The sequence below is a fragment of the Cygnus olor genome, chromosome 2 (genome assembly GCF_009769625.2).
Source record: "Cygnus olor isolate bCygOlo1 chromosome 2, bCygOlo1.pri.v2, whole genome shotgun sequence".
In the NCBI taxonomy this organism is placed as follows: Eukaryota; Metazoa; Chordata; class Aves; order Anseriformes; family Anatidae; genus Cygnus; species Cygnus olor.
In genome coordinates this window covers 47,652,962-47,668,022 of record NC_049170.1, presented here as the reverse complement: position 1 = coordinate 47,668,022, position 15,061 = coordinate 47,652,962, and the positions used below count along the sequence as shown (strand labels likewise).

General features: G+C 38.8%; 2 protein-coding genes across 4 annotated transcripts in view; one reads left to right on the top strand and one right to left on the bottom strand.

Moving 5' to 3' along the window:
- The window catches only part of TRAK1 (trafficking kinesin protein 1), a 137,582-nt gene extending 134,243 nt beyond the window's left edge, over window positions 1-3,339 (bottom strand). The window contains exon 1 of the mRNA XM_040546353.1: window positions 3,261-3,339. The gene's annotated coding sequence lies outside the window, so the exon portion shown is untranslated. The remainder of the gene's footprint in view (window positions 1-3,260) is intronic.
- A 2,212-nt stretch (window positions 3,340-5,551) lies between these two features.
- The window catches only part of ULK4 (unc-51 like kinase 4), a 245,889-nt gene continuing 236,379 nt past the window's right edge, over window positions 5,552-15,061 (top strand). For 2 of the 3 annotated variants that reach the window (XM_040546024.1, XM_040546022.1), the window contains exons 1-5: window positions 5,552-6,062; window positions 8,577-8,730; window positions 9,464-9,563; window positions 12,709-12,848; window positions 14,160-14,322. In XM_040546024.1, the coding sequence (XP_040401958.1) occupies window positions 8,593-8,730; window positions 9,464-9,563; window positions 12,709-12,848; window positions 14,160-14,322 (541 nt within the window). In that variant the 5' untranslated portion in view covers window positions 5,552-6,062; window positions 8,577-8,592. Of the gene's footprint in view, window positions 6,063-8,296; window positions 8,407-8,576; window positions 8,731-9,463; window positions 9,564-12,708; window positions 12,849-14,159; window positions 14,323-15,061 lie in introns of all 3 variants that reach the window. The other variant, XM_040546023.1, reaches the window with a different exon arrangement.

Genomic DNA, 15,061 nt, shown 5'->3' with positions numbered 1-15,061 from the left:
CCAGATTTCTCTGCTTTCTGTTTCTTTGTCCTCTCCACTTCCTCCCTCTTCCTGATCACCACATGATGTTCATCACATTCATTCTCAATTTTGCTTCCTTGATCACATGTCTAGGGGGGACTTTTATTTCTGCCCTGTTAAAATTGAAGACTTCAATGTACGTTTCAGTGAGCATGCTGATATTTTCCTTGCATGTTCCTCACTTGCTGTCTCTAAAACTTCTTTTATGGCCCCTGTAAAACAATTAGAGAATACCATATTGCTTTAAAAGCATTTGAGATCAGTTTCAGAAATCTCTGGTATGCCAGCTGAAGATCCCAATTGCAGCTATGATTGTACAGTGGATGGTTTTAATCTCAGAGAAGAATCCAATTCCAACAGGCATGAATAAATTAACTGAAAAAAAAATCACTAAAACATATCCTACAAATGTATCTTTTTACAGCTGTGTCATGAATCTAAGAAGAAAGGATTTGCTGTGCTTCCTCTTTTTGTTCTTCCTGCTGACACCTGGTGTTACTGGCCCCATTTCTCACACTTCTTTTACATCAGCATGAACTAAGTAAAGCTCTAAGTCCTCTGGAAAGATACAAAAGGAAATGTCTGTATAATTCTGCACGTACAACATATTTTCTTGTTTAAATTGTGTTTTCTGTAAAGCTATCATTATTCCTTTTACCTGAATATCTATCAAAACGCAGAATCTTGCAAGTTCTCTTACTGACATGAAAAAAATAAACATATCAAAACCTTTAATAGAAATTGTGTGGTTTTGTTTGTTTGTTTGTTTTTACAACAAAATATGCAACATAGCCATTGCTGGAAGAATCAAATCTGCAGAAAAGTTTTTCTTGTTCAGAGCTTTAAGCTTCCTTCAGCTAGCATATGTCAGCACCAGTTCTTTCTCTTTGTTTAGTGGCTTCCATACTTGAAATTTCTTTCCTGCTCCTGGATTTTGCAGGAGCAATGCCAGCTTATGGCATTGGTCTGAAGTGTTAGTGAAACTGTGACTTAAGAGCAGAGACATATTTTGAAGAAGAATACAATGTAAGTGAGCGACTAAATACAAATCTGAAAACTTACACACAGGCTAAAGCATATACAAGCAGAGGAGACAAATAAAATGAAGGTAGAAGGCTCTTAATGAGAAAATTCATTTTAAATGTCTTGCACATAACATCATATATAATAATTATGGCAAAAAAGCATTATTCTAGAGCTTACAGTCTGAAAATAAACAGCACAGAAAACACAGTGACTCAGAAGACGGGGTTTTGCACATATTTGACATTAATGAAATGCAAGGTGGAATTAATAGTTTGTAATGCTCTGATTAGCATTAGAAGTGAAGACAAGTACACAAACAATGAGGAAATTAAATGCAAGATACTGGGATAATGATAAATGTGCCAGGCTTGCACTTTGCAAGAAAAGGTTAAAAAAAGCGCAATCAGGCAAAGCCAAATGAAAATTACTCTGTGGAATGATGATAATACCTTCAAGGCATTGTGAATTCTAATCAGGATGCAAATGATATCCTGAGTATACAGCCTGGATCTTCAGAATACGCAACATAAAAGTCCCTGCTTTCTGCTGAACCAGTGAATCTGTTTATTCAGTAACAAAGCATTTGACTCCTGCATTAGTCCAAGCTGCTGAATGTATCTGAAGAAAATGGGATGTCCTCTCAACATGTTAAACCTACAACAGATAAAAGTAATTCAACCAGTACAGCATCTGCTGTACACTCTAAATATTGCATAAGAATAAGGAATAATTTGAACACTGAAATGCACAGAAAAAGAAAGCATTATCAATAATTTTACATAATCTACAAATTACATAAACAGCATGATAGTCATGGAAAAAGCAAGATTTTGACCAGCCCTATTCAGCCTTCCTGGATGAGCAAGGGCAGCCATCATACCATGCCTTGGAACCAGCAGGTAGGTTTAAGTGTTGGGAGTGAGGTTAGTAGAGAACCTTGCAGCAGCAGAATACCAGCTCTGCAGCCAGCCTCACAAATCATCACCACCACCGATGATATTCAGGAATGCAATGTAAGGAATGTCTGGTAGAAACTGCGGTACTCCATAACAATGAACCCCTTCTCATTAGTAGATGAAACTCAGCGCAAACAAAAATAAGATGAAGTTGTTTTTGACTTCTGTACCACATACATAGCAGTTGCTGACCTCCCAGGGAAACCCAATGATTTTGGGAAAGTAAAAGTAATTTGTACTAAGCCTACCTTTAAAGGTATTAACTCAGAGAGTATTAGAATTTGCAGATTATCATACCACGTCTCTTGCAAACCTTAGACATATGCAAAGCACTGAGACCATAATGGAGAAAGAGTGAACACAAGCATGCTGTACATGCACTACTGCTGACCTTACAGGTTGATCCAGTGAGGTGAGATTCAGAACACTGTTATTATAAAAGAGACCATTGGTAGTTTTTGTCTCACCAGGGAAACAAACACATTGGCAAGGACTGTTTTGCAATAATCCTTCCACAGTGAAAAGTTCAAACTCTCTGACGGAGGAAACAAAATTTTCAAAGAGAAAAATCCCAGAAGCTACCAAAGAATCTTAAAAATCATTGCTATGCCTAAACATCATCAGCGTGTGATACTGAAATTGTAACATTTGAATTTATTGAACAACTGCAGGGACCTGTGAATAGAGCTGACTTCTTATCCACAGCAGCCTTGTCCCAGAAAAACAAGGTGATTAAATCATAAAACAAGAAACTTAATATTACCACAGGACTGCAGAAATAAGAAAAGCACACAAAGTTTTACTCAAACAGTGACAGCATGTGCTAGTTTCAAGAAAGTGTTGGAAAAGAATCTGAGAATAAGAAGCACAGGATAAAGATGTGCTCATGTTCTTATCCATCATTCTGCCAAAATGGTCAAAGACCAGAAAAGTGGCCCCATGTACTTCCCAGGAATGATGGAGCTGTCAAGGCAAATGGAACATAATATTATATACAGGCAACTGAATCATCATACCCGAAACACTGAGAACAGAAACTCTCATGAGAATGGGGGTCAGTCTGGAATAGATGTACCTAAAGAAAGCAAGAAACACCATGTACTGACAAGATGGGTTAGAGCATGAGTAATCTTGATAGCTGGGAGAAAATCTAGTACATGTGGCAAAATAAAACAGAAGTATATAACACCTTCAACAGGCATTAGAGCAAACTAAAGAACAGATCTTATCAAAGAAAAGTAAAACATGGAAACATACCTTAATATTACAGGCGACTAGTCAGACTTTCTGGAACCAGGCAAAATGTGAGAAGCTTCCATAGCACCCATTGAGGATAGAGCAGTGAAGTGTTTAAGCATTCCTGAATTACGTGGTTTAATCACGAGATCTCAGTTTACTTTAAATTAGGTCATATATTTATTTAAGAACAAGAATTTGATTACAACTGACTGTCCCTTATGATAGCCAGGCAAGAAGCAAAGCCGAGTTTGCTGTAGAGATCACAAAGAGTATTAAAATGTTGGAAACAGCAAAGAGAATATTTAGCAATCCATTCCTGAATGTTGAAAATATTCCCACAGTAAAGTTTACTGCATCTGCATAAAAGACTTGTAGTCATGTTCAGTTACTGGTACACAGTGGAAGGAGTAACAGATCAAACTCGTAAGAAAGGGGCTAATGATAAAACTTGCAGAATTACTGTTCTGATTTGTATTTGTATTTACAATTAATTATTTATTCAAGATAGTTCTTGTACAGAAAGCAAGTAACATTTTTGAAGAGAGCTTATACCAAAGGGGCTGTTATACTAAAGGGAAGAAAACCCAGTCTGGGATATATTGAAATTACGCATCTTGATGGCGAGAAAGATACAAACGTATAATGAAGTGTGTGTATCAACAACACACAAAATATCATAGTTCCCAACTAAGAGGAACTGGAAAAAAAAGGGGGTATGAGTCAATATGTCCCCTGGGTGTGCTTTTAATTGCACTGAACATTCTTCATTATGAAGACCATTTAATTTGAAAGGCTATGGATCTCTGTCTTGTTATTAAAGCATTTTGTTTGTGTTTCTCTTTCTGCTCTGTATTGCTATGGCCACTATTATGTGAAGATCTCAAAAGACTGTTAAAGTTCATACCAGCTCATTCCCCACAAATTCCCCTCTTGCATAAAAACAATCCTTAACCTGGACTAATTTAACAGAAAGCTGTACGCAGGACAAAACACTAGAAATGTTAAAGCAAAGGTAGTAATTTGACAGTTATTATGGCTCAGTTTTGTCCTGTTGGGCAGGGACAATTCAATTAAGTGACTTTTCTAAGCTCTGCCAGCACGCTGCTGTTGGAACTGGTTCTGCACTTGAGCTAGTATTCTATATCGGTCATCCTCATCAGAGCCAGACAAAATATACAGCTTTCTAAATCTAAATAAATCCTTCTTCAAAGTGTACTTTTCTTTTGCCAACTTAAAGAAATGAGGTGACATTTATTTATGTATTCTGTTTATTTATATCTAGTCAACTACTCATTTACATTAAAAAAGAAACAGACAATTTATTATGCTTGTGCAGTTCCAAAACTGTAGCTTCTTTGACAATTACAGATCAACTCAGATTGCTGAAAACATACGCTGCAAAATGGGACAGAATCCACAATTATTAAGAAATGAGCACTTTTGTTGAACATACACATGATATTTTTCAGTTCTTATCAGCCCAGCCAGTTCTATGTGGATTTTCAATATATCAAGCCTGCTTTCAGCCCTGACCTCTTACCGGTTTTCTAGACTCCCTGCCAAACCTGCGAGCAGCTGAACAGTGACAAAAGGTTTGGCAAGCTGAGGGAAGGAAGCTTCAGTTCCTGCAGGTTTCTGCTCTGTGCCTACAGCCTCTGGTGGCTGAGGAGGTATGAAGCAAAAGTGGCATGTCTCTTACAGCTGGCACCTTCCCAGCTGCCCTCTCCCAAGTAGGGTGTCAAGGGGTATTTTTATTTTTTATTTTATTCTTATTTTTTTACCCCAGTATTAGGGAGGGGTTACATACATACTGAAATCTTTCCTATGGTGAGAGCGAAAAAAAATTGGTCATCATCCTGCCTTAAACACCGACTGTTTAAGGATACTGGTCCTTGAATTTAATTTATTTCTATTATTTATGTCTATTATTTAACATCCTGTTGAGGATACTGTGATTCAGTGATTCTGTGATACTGTTTCTTTCACTAAACCAGGTCGAAACGTACCGATGGGCTCAAAACTGTTAGGAAGGCAAAGTGGGACAACAGATAAAATAATTATTCACAGCTCGCCTTGGGGAGATACACTAAAGGCCGTTAAAAGCTAAATGTAAAAGAAAAGGACTTGGTATTTACTTTTTAGGGGAAGAAGGAAAGGGGAGGGGAAGGACCTAAGGATGAAGAATGACGTGAAACCTCCACTTTACAGACAAAAAATGGAAAAAATATTTGTTTCAGGGGCCGTTAGGACGGGGCCTGCCGGTTGCCGAGCAACTAGAGTCTGCCCAGCAACCAGGCGGTGCTCCGGCTACATCCGGGGACCCGCGGCGGCCCCGGCCCCGCTCCAATGGCGGCTCCGGCGTCCGTCCCCGTCTCCTGGATACGGGCGCGCGGCGACGACGACCCGAGCGCTGCGGCGGGGGGAGCGGGCAGGCCTTCCTGGCGCTTTGCGGCGTTTCCTCACTATAATAAAAATATTGAGACATAAACTAGCTGACAAAGTCTCTTGGCTTGTTGTGACGATGTCTCTCCCTCTGTGTGGCGTGTGGCGGGGAGCTCCCTGTAGGCACACACCCCTGTTCCACCCCAAAGCGGGGCATGGGAGGCTCCGGGACCGCGGGCGGGGCTCAGCGGCGCCGGCCGATGGCGGCGGAGCGGGGCCCTGCGGCCCCCCGGGAGGGGTGGGTGCCGCTCGCCCGCCGCCTGATGGCTGGCGGTTGAAGGGCGAGAGAACCAACGGCTGCTAGGACTTCAGCAGGGCCTTTGGTACGGTCCCCCATAGCATCCTCCTGGAGAGGCTGGCAGCCCGTGGCTCGGACAGGTACACGCTTTGCTGGGTTAAAACTGGCTGGACGGCTGGGCCCAGAGAGTGGCGGTGAACGGAGTGAAATCCAGCTGGTAATCGGTCACCAGTGATGTTCTCCACGGGTCGGTGTTGGTGCCCATCTCTTTAATATCTTTATTGATGATTTGGATGAGGGAATTGAGTGCACCCTCAGCGAATTTGCAGATGACACCAAGTTGGGGGGAAGTGTCGACTGGCCGGGGGGTAGGAAGGCCCTGCAGAGGGCCCTGGACAGGCTGGGTTGATGGGCAGAGGCCAGCAGGTTGAGGTTCAACATGGCTAAGTGCTGGGTCCTGCACTTTGGTCACAACAACCCTGTGCAGTGCTACAGGCCTGGGGCAGAGTGATTTGAAAGCCATGCAGAGGAAAAGGATCTGGGGGTGCTAATCGATGCTCACCTGAACATGAGCCAGCAGTGTGCCCAGGTGGCCCATAAGACCAACAGCATCCTGGCTTGTATCAGGAATAGTGTGGCCAGCTGGACCAGGGAGGTGATTGTCCCCATATACTCAGCTCTGGTGAGGCCACACCTTGAGTACTGTGTTCAGCTTTGGACCCCTCACTACAAGAAGAACATTGAGGCCCTGGAACATGTCCAGAGGAGGGCTACGAAGCTGGTGAAGGCCCTGGAACACAAGTCCTGGGAGGAGTGGCTGAGGAAACTGGGGTTGTTTAGTCTGCAGAAGAGGAGGCTCAGGGGAGACCTTATTGCTCTCTACAACTACCTGAAAGGAAGGTGTGGGGAGCTGGAGGTCGGCCTTTTCTCGCAGATAACTAGTGATAGGACTAGAGGGAGTGGCCTCAAGTTGTGTCAGGGGAGGTTCAGGTTGGAAATGAGGAGAAATTTCTTCTTAGAAAGAGTAGTGAGGCATTCGAACGGGTTGCCCAGGGAGGTGGTGGTGTCACTGTCCCTGGGGGTGTTCAAGGAAAGGTTGGACCTGGTGCTTAGGGACATGGTTTAGTGGGTGACATTGGTCATAGGGGGATGGTTGGGCCAGATGATCTTGAAGGTCTCTTCCAACCTTAAGAATTCTGTGATTCTAAGGTGACCTCCCTCAGCAGGGCTTGGGCTGCGGGAGGCCTCAGGCCCGCATGTGTTGCTCCGTTGGGAGTGCTCTGGCTGTTCATTCACCAAGAGAAGAAGGAATGCTTCTGGAACTGGGCCTGCTGGCCAGAGCAAATGTGGTTCCCGTGGCACCTGTAGCCTGCTGTTTTGCATGCTTCTGAGGGGTTTCACTGAGATTTCAGTGGTGGACACTGTGTTGTCTAGTGTTGTCCAATGATTTTTTTTTCTTTTTAATTACCTAAAGTTCTGTCTGAAGACTTGAGAATTCTCTGGTCTCGTTTTGGTCTTCAGTTTGTCAGTCTAGGAGCTCTGAAAGCTCCTCGTGAAAGAGTTGGAGCAAAATTGAATCTATGGTTTGTAATTAGGCATTTGGCAACAGTACTGCTTAAGCAGCCTTCCTCTCCGTCCTTGTTGATGGTTCTTGTTGCCATGCTGCCTGCTGCAAGATGCAGCTTTGCTGTGGTTTTAAGGTAACTACACTGAGAACTGGCCTGGTTGAGGGAAAAAAAATATAAATGAGAAGGAAGAATTTGTGTTGAGATGAAAGCAAGCAACTCCAAATGGCTTAGAAGTAATTCAGCTGGTAATTGAACAACCTGAGTTGGCTGTGAGCTGGAAGAACTTACCACAGGGTGGTTATTGAGTACTAGCAAGCAGTATATCTTGTTTCTGGAATTTGTTTCATTTGTTTCAGTACACAAAGCACATAACATTCTTGAGGCAAAATTGAGAGTTATAAGCTAAATTATAACTTTGTTGTGGAACTTGGTGACTCCCACAAAGCAACGTTGGCCAACAAATTTACACAGCTTTTGTTTGTAATGAATAGTTTCTATCCACGAAAAAAAACTTAACACTGACTCCTATAACTGGTAAAGCTACATGCAGCGTAGTGTTGGTGACAATACTAATTCCTGTGTTTTTTCAGTTATGTTGATTAAATTTTTTAGAAGGGTTAAATTACGTGGTGGAAAGTTGCAGGGGAATGTGTATCTGGTGTGCCCCTGGGCAGAAATGGCAACCTTATTTGGTAAGGCTTTCACTTTAGAATATTTTCATTTGGCCAGCAGTTTTATGTAGCACTTAAAAATTATGATTCCAAATTGAGAATTTTATTTACTGGTAAATTATTTGTAATCTCTAGTTATTGGCCCATCTGTAACTGGTGGAATGCGTAAAGAGCTTTGGAAGTGGAAAATACTATCACCTGTTCAAAATTCTGATCAGATTTCCTGAGAGCAGGCCTTCTGTGAGGTAGTTATGTTTGATTTTTCTGGACGTATGCATTTTCTCTTTTTAAGAATTGTGTGTTTAAATGCAGTACATCAACGATTACTAAATTTGAATGCTTCCCCCTTCCGCCTTCTTCCTTTAACGGTTTCTCTGTTTATGAAAGTAATATCATATTTCTAATCCCTTGCCAGTAACGCATCCTTAAGCATGGAGAATTTCATTCTGTATGAAGAGATAGGAAGAGGAAACAAGACAGTTGTTTATAAAGGAAGAAGAAAAGGGACAATTAATTTTGTTGCCATTCTTTGCACTGATAAATGCAAAAGAGCTGAAATAACAAACTGGGTAAGTAAAGTTTTTCCTGCTAAATTTGGGAAAAGATATAGCTTAAAAAATTCTTGTAGCACAGGTGATAGTACAGAAAAACACCAAATGCTTGTTTACATGGAGTTTGTTGTCATTTATATCAGCTTCTTAAGATTTCAAATTCCTATACTTTGAGTCTTACTTTAAAGTGTTTATTTCTCTCATCAGGTTTTATTGTGTAAATCACATGCATAAAGTCATGCTTACAGGCTTACTGTTTCTATGATACATCAGAGAACCTTTTGTAAAAAACAAAACAAAACAAAAAAGCTGTGTTCATACATCCATTTTATTTCCTCTTACTACATCCAACCATATTTTCTCACAGTTGTGTTCTCACTGAAAAAGAAAGCAGAAATCTAAGTTTGATCCCAAATTCTGATGTGGAGTCTGTTACTGTTTTAATGATGCAGAGAAGTTAAATAGTGCTTGCAAGTCTACAGTGTTTGTATTTGAGTGGTTGGGGAACTTTTTCATATTTTTGAAAGAGGTTAAATAGGGCAAGGTCTGTGGGGAAAGTTAAACGTCCTCAACTTATATGTAAAATTAAAATCTTACAGTTAGAAATTAATTTCTAAATCTTTTGTCTGCTGGAATAGGTACAAGAATGAGTAGTTGACCTAGAGTAAAGCTATATTGTCTCAACCACCCCTACAGTTCGTATATACATCCTTTTTTTCTCCATTAAAGAATGTTAGGAACTTTGTTCTAGGTTCGTCTGACTCATGAAATCCGACACAAGAATATAGTGACATTTCATGAATGGTATGAAACAAGCAACCATCTCTGGCTTGTAATGGAATTGTGCACAGGTAAGATAAACTCAGAAGGTAAAAAATATTGTACAGGTATTTGTAAGAGATTTCTTATAACAGTTTTTCCTACAACAAATGCTCCCTTAGGTCTTTGAAAGAAGTTAACACTCATGTATTGTGTAGGATATATGTACATATGCTTAAAAAAATTTGCTTCTGGAACATTTTTAGAATTCCACTCAAGTCGTATTTCTCTTCTACTTCACAGTGTATCATGTTAAATATTAATTTATGTGACATAATCTTAGTTTGTACTACCGTAAGGGGTGGGTCTACTCAGGGGAACTGAAATTGTGAGTAGTGGGAGGGTAGTAATATAAAATTTTACTTGAGAAAAGATTTCTAATGACTGTCAACTTTGGTGTTCTGATTTTATAGCACACCATAATAAATAGGGCAAGGAGTGAATAAGTTATACTTTACAAGTGACTTGACATTGTATAAATGCTTCTTTTTTTAATCAAGGGGCAGTTCTGTGTAAATTTTTTTTGTTGTTTGTTTGTTTTTTCCTGTTCAATAGAAGTATTTTGACTCTTCTGTTAAGATATTAATTTGGGTGTGTTGAGAACCCAAGACTACATTAAGTGATTCACTGAGTTTTGATAGTTTCTTGTCAATCTGTTAAAACAGAAAGGTTTTAAAGCGTTTTTTAAACTTCAGAAAGTATGCTTTCCTCTACGTGGAAAGAAGAGAATTCCAGTTGTGCAAGAGATACATGTTAAGATTTTCATATGTGGGATTTGTTTCATAGTAAGAGTCAATATTGTACATTGCCTTTTTCCTATCCAGAATTCTATTTCCAGAAATTTTTGGAGAAGCTACAAGTCCTGAAAAATAATCGGATTGTTCTTTCAATTATCAGAAGTGAAGTTAGTTGGCTGATTTGGAAGCTTTGTCCTATTTGCCTAGTCTTACTGGCATGTATATAAGTTATTAGACAGCCAGACATTCATTAAGAACAGTTAGAGCAATTATTATGTATTTTATCTTGCAGTATTGCACTGTGGTTGTAAAGTTATTGATATTTAAGATTTGAGATGTCTGGCTAAGAAGTCTATCCTAAGAGAACATTCCTTTGACTAAAAGCTGTCTGTGATTGTGTCCAACCCCCACTAAGATAATACTGGTGGGGCATATAGAAGTGGAACATCAGGAGCCATCTCTCCATCATTGTCACTTGGCAGAGAATGGAAGAGCAGAGAAGTAAAAGCTTCCTGAATGTTCTCTCACTATAGGCATAGTTAATAAAGCTTCTGTCTGACCCATCTCAAATTCTGCTTGGAATCCCTATATTCTTTGTCAGCAGTTTGCTGAAAGGAGGGTGTCTCGGAGCTAGTATACTTGTAAATGGAATAAGATAGGAATTTCTTATTGATTCTGTATAGAGCCTTGAAAACTGCTTTTGACATGTGGACGATCTCTCACTCATCTCAAGATGACAAGTGAATTTCTGTTACCAGAGGCAACATACTTTTGTGTTGCTGACTTCACTATTTTTTTCTCCTGGTATATTCGGTCATATTATGGGAATATTCTTTATGTAGCCCTCTAAAATACATTGTAAAAAGTGGTAACTAAGAATGATGGAAAATTCTTTACTATATTTAGTTATATAGTATGGGGTTGGCTTTAAAGGTATGACTGATATACTAAACAGTGTAAGAAAGATTTTGGATGATTTTAAGATTCAGCAGTGTTGAATAATTTGAAGAATACTATGGTGAAAGACCTTACAGTTATACTATTCGCTGAAAGAAATTACTAAACAAAGGATGGGAGGGGGAAAAAGCTTAGAAAAATCTATTATGTGATTTGGTATATTATCCTTCTCTATGGAAAGCTCTCCTAAACCGTGTTTTTGTTTAGGGACTTGTTTTTGTCTTTATTTTGTTTTGATCTGCATGATTTGGCTAACGTATGTGATAGATAATCCAGGAAACCCATAGACAATTCACAAAATACAATGTAGGGTCTTGGGGAAACAGATTAGGTGTAAAGGGACAAATATGGAAGAGGAATGGGATCTTGGGAAGATGGGAGTGTGGAATTTAGGATGGTAGACTGGGACAGGAAGAAGAAAGACTGGTTGAGCAATGAACTGGTAGAAGATGGGTAATTAGGAGAAGTCCAAGTCTTGTGAAGAGTTAGGTCAGCCATGGCTCAAATGGGATGTGTCTGACATACCTGAGAATCACTGGGATGTGGAGAATAGGTGATGGGCAAAGAGCAAGGACAGAGAAATACTAACAATCAGTCGGGAAAAGCATAGAAAGCAAATGTGAAGCATGGAGAGGGGCACAGGTGGTAGAAGACGTCTGAGGGATATTTGCAATGCTTTGTAGGTGTAATCAGATCAGAAATGGAGGAAGGGGTGGTCAGAAGTTAGTGAAGAAGGAGAGTGGAGATTTTGTAATGACAGAAGAAAATTGTGTTGAGAAGTCCAGAGAGGTGAGCGGACTTGCTGGGCTGGGCAGCTGGGATTTGTACAAGAAGCCTGAGAAGTGGAAATTCATTCCTGAGTATTTTTTATTATTTTTTAAAACAAAAAAGAGGAAAGGATAAAAGTGAAGAACAGAGGCACACAAGAATGAAGAAGAGGACTATGTAAAAATACCATGTGTGAAGAACAAAGTACATCTGTTGGATGATGTTGACCTCTGGACCCCTATTTCTTTTGTCCGAGAACTTAGTGAGGAATTCCATGTCATTAGTTTTAGTGCTTGTTCATAGATAGTTGATAGCCTGCTCTTGGTTTTATTTATTCTCTTAACTCATCCAGCAGGGATCTGGGTAAGGAGTCTGAATAAACCCATGTGTGCTATCACACTGGGATGTGATTCACTACTTCATGGAATTTCTTTTTTGCCTTGTGTTTCCTTTGCAAAATTAAACAACATGAAAGTGTTGTTAAAGTCTTGCACTCAATTTTATTGTAGTCAAACTTAAGATTTTTGTCACAATCTTGGAAGTAGATTTTCCTGTACATTTTATAATTATTTTGTAATCTCAAGATATTTTTAACAAATACTGGTAACCATTTTTGCTTGACATTTTTTGAAGAAGTATGTATAATGTCTTTGCCTGGCGTTTTCTGTATATGCACAAATAATTCCCGTGCTGACCATGTGTAAACATATTTCAGGTGGTTCTCTAGAATCGCTTATTGCTCAAGATGAACATCTACCTGAAGATGTAGTGAGAGAATTTGGTGTAGACTTGATTACTGGTTTACACCACATTCATAATCTTGGAATTATCTTCTGTGAACTGACACCTGGAAAGGTAACAAGGAGCATTATTTATACTGGACGTTGTATATTACCTTGTATGCAATCAGTGTGTTAATCATTATTCCTATTGTACTGTTTGTGAGAAGCTCATCTAATGTTGGAAGCCAGTTGAGCTTTGTAATAAATGTAAAGACAAGAAATGAGCTTGAATAGTTTATGATCTAATTGATTTATTTCTGTATTCTAAATTTGATAGAACTATAGATTCTTTTTGGCTTGATGTACTGGTCTGAATTAATCAAGGATTTTAGTTCTCTATCCTAGGGCCCTAACCTCATTATTATACCTGCTCTGTCATGCTGCAGAATATTTTGAAGTCACAGAAAATGCTAACAAGGGAGTAAAGTTAACTTTCTTTGTAAATAACTTTCTCAATTGTTTCCAAATGCCATTTAAATTATCATCTTTCTCTTGCATAAAACCACCAATCTTTGCAATTTCTGTCTTTGAGTGTCCATGTGGAACTTACATATGGTTCAGTCAAAGTTCATGGTTTTAATTTAAATAGTAAAGTGAATATAGCTGTGATTGCAAGTTCTTGCTTTAACAGTAATTCTGTTTTTGATATTGATCTATAAGTGGTGAAGTTGCCCTTGTGTCTGAATTTCCTGTAAAACTTGCACAGTTATACTCAGTTTGTCATTTGTGGGTCGAAGTGCAGTAAGTAGATATGAATACGTAAATAAAGCATAATGGTAATGCCTCTGTATTTTTCTGAAGAAGAAAAGAAAAAAAGAAAATGTAAAAACTGTATTCTTTTGAACACAGAATAAAGTGCAAAAGTAAGACTTTTTCCTCCAGTCTGGCTAAATGGGCAATTTCTTCAAACAATATTTTGGGGATTCTGAAGTTTTTAATTATGGAAATTACCTTTATCTTAATTACGTCTCTATGCAGTGACTGCATGGGGAAAATTCTCACGTTTGTTAGACAAAATCTTTAGAATTTTCTGCTGGATCAAATTGGAAAGATTCACTTTTTTTTTTCCCTCAGAGAAGACAGTGTTTCTTTTTACTATCCTTTTACTTTACAACACATCTTACTTTTACTCTCTTTTTTTCCACTGTAGTAACGTCATTATTATTTCGATTTAACAAATAAACAAAAATGTGCGTTGAACCATTGATGGTTCTGTTGTGAGCTTAGAAAATTTTCTGGTTATAAGAATATGAAAGTGATCATTCATCTCTTTACTTAAATGATTTGATTATGTTTTTTAATTTTTTAGTTGATATTGGAAATTTCAGCAGTCACTACTGTTAATATCTGGTACTTGTTTGTTGGATTCTGTTTATCCCTGTAGATCCTGCTGGAAGGACCTGGTACTTTGAAATTCAGTAATTTTTGCTTGGCTAAAGCAGATGGTGAAAATCTGGAAGAGCTTTTTGCTTTAATTTCCTCTGAAGAACCAGGAGGAGATGTCAGTGAAAGCACTCCACAAAGATACTTAAAAAACAGATTTCGAGGTATGATACTTTTACTAGTCAAAACTGTTTTAAACCAAAGGGCCAGAATGAAAGCGGGGAAAAAGCCCTTGTTATAAATAATTTTGGGAGGAGACTTTGGAAGAAGGTAACTGATAATCGTTCTGTTGGGGCTTACTAAATTCATGGAAAAACTGAACAATTCATTCTGTTGGGTGGACATTTGTAAATACTGTGTTTGCCTGTGTCTTTGCAATGGAAAGCATCATCTGTAACTTTTCTGTAAGCAGGGTTTACATATCCCGCATGTGGGGATTTACTTAAGTAGGCTTAAAACTAAAAAATTTGATCTTAAAGATTGTTTGGAGGGATTATAACATGGAGAAGGAACAACACTCGTGAGTGAATAGGACGTAGAGAAACCGTGTTTTACAGGTGTATGGCCATAATTCTAAACTTTACAAGGACAGTTTAACTAAGAACTGGAAGAATATCATTCTGTCATAAATCATATGATAGATTAACAATTACTTACCTTTCCTACTTGTTCTAAATAGACTTCAGGTTATTTTTGGATTGAACCTTGCACATAGGTGATTGTTAAATAAATATAATACAGCCTGTAAACTTTCAACTTTTCAAAGGCTTTTTTGCAACTGACATCACATCCCAGCAGTAGAGTTTAATGTACAAACTGTTTCTGTATCCTGAACAAGTTTTCATTAGCTCATAAACTGTTCATGATTTATTTTTCATTGGAGAAAAAGAAAAAATACGACCG